Source organism: Paramisgurnus dabryanus, chromosome 9 (assembly GCF_030506205.2).
Source record: "Paramisgurnus dabryanus chromosome 9, PD_genome_1.1, whole genome shotgun sequence".
Classification (NCBI taxonomy): domain Eukaryota; kingdom Metazoa; phylum Chordata; class Actinopteri; order Cypriniformes; family Cobitidae; genus Paramisgurnus; species Paramisgurnus dabryanus.
In genome coordinates, this window is record NC_133345.1 from 11976380 (window position 1) to 11980070 (window position 3691).

The 3691-nt window shown below is 36.5% G+C and overlaps 1 protein-coding gene across 1 annotated transcript; it reads left to right on the top strand.

The window, feature by feature from the left end:
- The first annotated feature begins 577 nt into the window (after positions 1–577).
- LOC135773997 (extracellular calcium-sensing receptor-like) lies at positions 578–3691 on the top strand. Its single transcript, XM_065283928.2, has 6 exons — positions 578–729; positions 960–1248; positions 1328–2002; positions 2108–2335; positions 2513–2636; positions 2793–3691. The coding sequence occupies exons 1-6, from the start codon at positions 599–601 to the stop codon at positions 3689–3691; spliced, it is 2346 nt and encodes a 781-aa protein (XP_065140000.1). The 5' UTR covers positions 578–598.

Below are 3691 nucleotides of genomic sequence, written 5' to 3' on the forward strand. Positions count from 1 at the left end.
AAACTTACAAAAACTCTTGCAAGAACCTCATTTTTGGGCCTATTGACTTCAAACGTGAAATATAACTTCTTTAGACTTGTGGCTTTGGCATCATTGCATTTCTAGGTTTCACACACATATTTATCATTAAGATTTTTAGTAATATTTTTTATTACAATGTACTTCAGCCTCTCTAACTTTTTTAATTTTTATCTTAAAATAATTTTGAAACATGGAAAACGAAGCTCAAAGTGTCTTCTATCTAATGATATCACAGTTATGCTTATACTCTAAATGGTTTAGTAAAAACAGCCCTTTTAGTGAAAGTAGGTATTTTTTATGGTTTGGGCCAGAGTGGGGGTGCTTTTCAAGAGGTTAACTATATTCCAAACCTGCACTCTATTCCATCCCTGTTTGACCTGCCTCATGCCCTGCCCTATGAGGTCATTAGCTACAACAATTCATCCATAGTAATTATATGTATAAAAGTGCAGTTACTTTATCAGGTCAATTGCATTTGGCAGATGCAGCTGAACTCATCATGGGGGTGCTTATCTTTCTGTGCACACTTCTCATCCATTACCATTATGCAAAGGCAGATAACAATCTTTGCCGAATAATGGGAGACCCCAAAAACCCACTACTGTCCAAGGATGGAGACATAACTATTGGAACTCTTATTTCAATCCACAGTAAAGAAACATTATCTTCATCTGAGTTTACAAGAAAACCTCAGCTTATATGCTCCAGGTTTGTAATATTCGAAAGTATTTTTGATAAAAATTACAACAGTCAATATATTTAATACAAACGTAACTTTTAAATGTAAACTTAACTGTAGTATATTTATTTACAACTTAGAAATTGTTCCAAATATAAACTATATTTAATATTAAGTAGTGTAAACACAGATATCCTTTCTCCCTTGTTTACCTGTTTAATTAGTACTTATTAAAGCTACTGATTTAATGTTTTCACAGTGTGAATCTAATAGATTTACGACTGGCTCAAATCATGATCTTTGCTATTGAAGAGATTAACAGAAGTGGAAATTTGCTCCCAAATGTTTCCATTGGTTATAAAATCTATGACACTTGTGCTTCAAGACTATCTTCTATGAGTGCAACTATGGCAGTGATGAATGGTCAGGAGTTTGCAGCAGGAGACAGATGCAATGGACAGTCTCCTATACATGCTATTATAGGGGAAACAGAGTCCTCTGCCACAGTGATTTTGTCCAGAACCACAGGACCTTTCAAAATTCCAGTGGTAAGGAATGATAACAAGATTTCACACAGAATTACCTAACAAGTTTTTTACTATTTCCTGTGCATTTATTTTTCTTCAGATAAGTCACTCAGCCACGTGTGAGTGTCTCAGTAATAAGAAAGCATACCCTTCATTCTTCAGGACCATTGCTAGTGATTATCACCAGAGCAGAGCCCTTGCATACATAGTAAAACACTTTGGCTGGACTTGGGTTGGAGCTGTGAACAGTGACAATGATTATGGAAACAATGGAATGGCCACATTTCTGAATACAGCGCAGGAGGAGGGGATTTGTGTAGAGTACTCTGTCAAATTTTACAGAACAGAGCCTGAAAAACTCCTAAATGTGGTAAACATCATAAAACAAAGCACTGCAAAAGTGATTGTTGCATTTCTCACCAGTTTTGAAATGTACAATCTACTTGAACAGCTATATATTCAGAACATTACAGGCATCCAAATGATTGGTGTAGAGGCATGGATAACAGCAAAGAATTTGATAATACCACAGAGTTTTCAAGTGCTGGGAGGTTCACTAGGGTTTGCAGTAAGAAATATTAAAATTGAAGGGTTTTTAGATGATGTAATTAAAGAATTTGGAGAAACACAGAATTACATTGAAGATGTGCCTGAACAAAGATATACAAGCAACATTTACAAAGCAGTGTATGCTGTAGCTCATGCATTACACAATCTACTTAAGTGCAAAGAACACGAAGGTTGTGGGAAAGGCCTGACAATACAACCACAGCAGGTAAAAAACTAAGATAGAAAAAGATTTCTGTATGTATATACATGTACATACATTTAATATGTATAAATTCCTCAATAATGATGTTTAAAAATCCATTTTCACTAGGTGGTTGAGGCTTTAAAAAAAGTAAATTTCACTGTAAAGTTTGGCGATCATGTGTGGTTTGACAGCACTGGTGCTACAGTAGCCCAGTATGAAGTTGTGAACTGGCAGCAGGACTCAGATGGATCAATCCAGTTTAAAGCTGTGGGTTACTATGATGCCTCACTGCCTCCTGAGCTGCGATTTGTACTTAACACTGAAAACATAGTATGGGTTGGAGGAAAGCTGGAGGTAAATGAACATAACCTAGCTGTGGTACAGGGTTTGTTCCAACAAATTACATCAACACTTATTCCAAATTGAGTTTCAAAATTGTCTCAATTTATATTTATTCAATAAATGTATAAATGTATCTAAATTTTCTACAGTCTATATAATAAAATATGTATAATACTATTTTCCATGTAGAAACCAAGGTCTGTGTGCAGTGAGAGTTGTCCTCCAGGCACAAGGAAGGCTGCACAGAAAGGAAGACCTGTCTGCTGTTATGACTGTATTACATGTGCAGATGGAGAAATCAGTAATGAGACAGGTAAACTTCAGACCATCTCCAAGGTCCAAAGAAAACTGTCTAGTTGCTATTTTTGTGTTTTCCTTTTATTGTTAAGTGTGCAACTTCAAATCGAAGGTGTTCATACGTAAAATCATGTTTTTTCTCTAACTACAGTGATCACAACTTCCTTTCCAGATTCAAATAACTGCCAGCAGTGTCCAGGGGAATACTGGTCTAATACTGAGAACACTGAATGTGTGTTAAAGGCTGTAGAGTTTCTGTCATTCACAGAAGTTATGGGTATAGTGTTAGTCTCTTTCTCTCTGTTTGGAGTAGGAATAACTGTACTGATGGCCATCCTGTTTTACAGTAAGAAGGACACTCCCATAGTAAAAGCCAACAACTCAGAGCTGAGCTTCATGTTGCTCTTCTCATTGATTCTGTGTTTTCTCTGTTCACTTACTTTCATTGGTCGCCCCACTGAGTGGTCCTGTATGTTGCGTCACACAGCGTTTGGGATCACTTTTGTCCTCTGTATCTCCTGTGTTCTGGGGAAAACAATAGTGGTGTTAATGGCATTCAAGGCCACACTTCCAGGAAGTAATGTCATGAAATGGTTTGGGCCTGCGCAACAGAGACTCAGTGTTTTTGCCTTTACACTCATTCTTATCTGCGTGCTTTGGCTATCAATATCTCCTCCTTTCCCCTATAAAAATATTAAATATTATAAAGAAAAAATCATTTTTGAATGCAGTCTGGGTTCTACTATAGGTTTCTCTGCTGTGTTGGGTTATATTGGTCTTCTGGCTCTCTTATGCTTCATTTTAGCTTTTCTGGCTCGGACGCTGCCTGATAACTTCAATGAAGCTAAATTTATCACATTCAGTATGCTCATATTCTGTGCTGTATGGATCACATTTATCCCAGCTTATGTCAGCTCTCCTGGTAAATTTACTGTAGCTGTGGAGATATTTGCTATTTTAGCCTCAAGCTTTAGTTTACTACTTTGCATATTTGCACCTAAATGTTACATCATTCTCTTTAAACCAGAACAAAATACTAAGCAGCATTTGATGGGAAAAAACACAAACTAA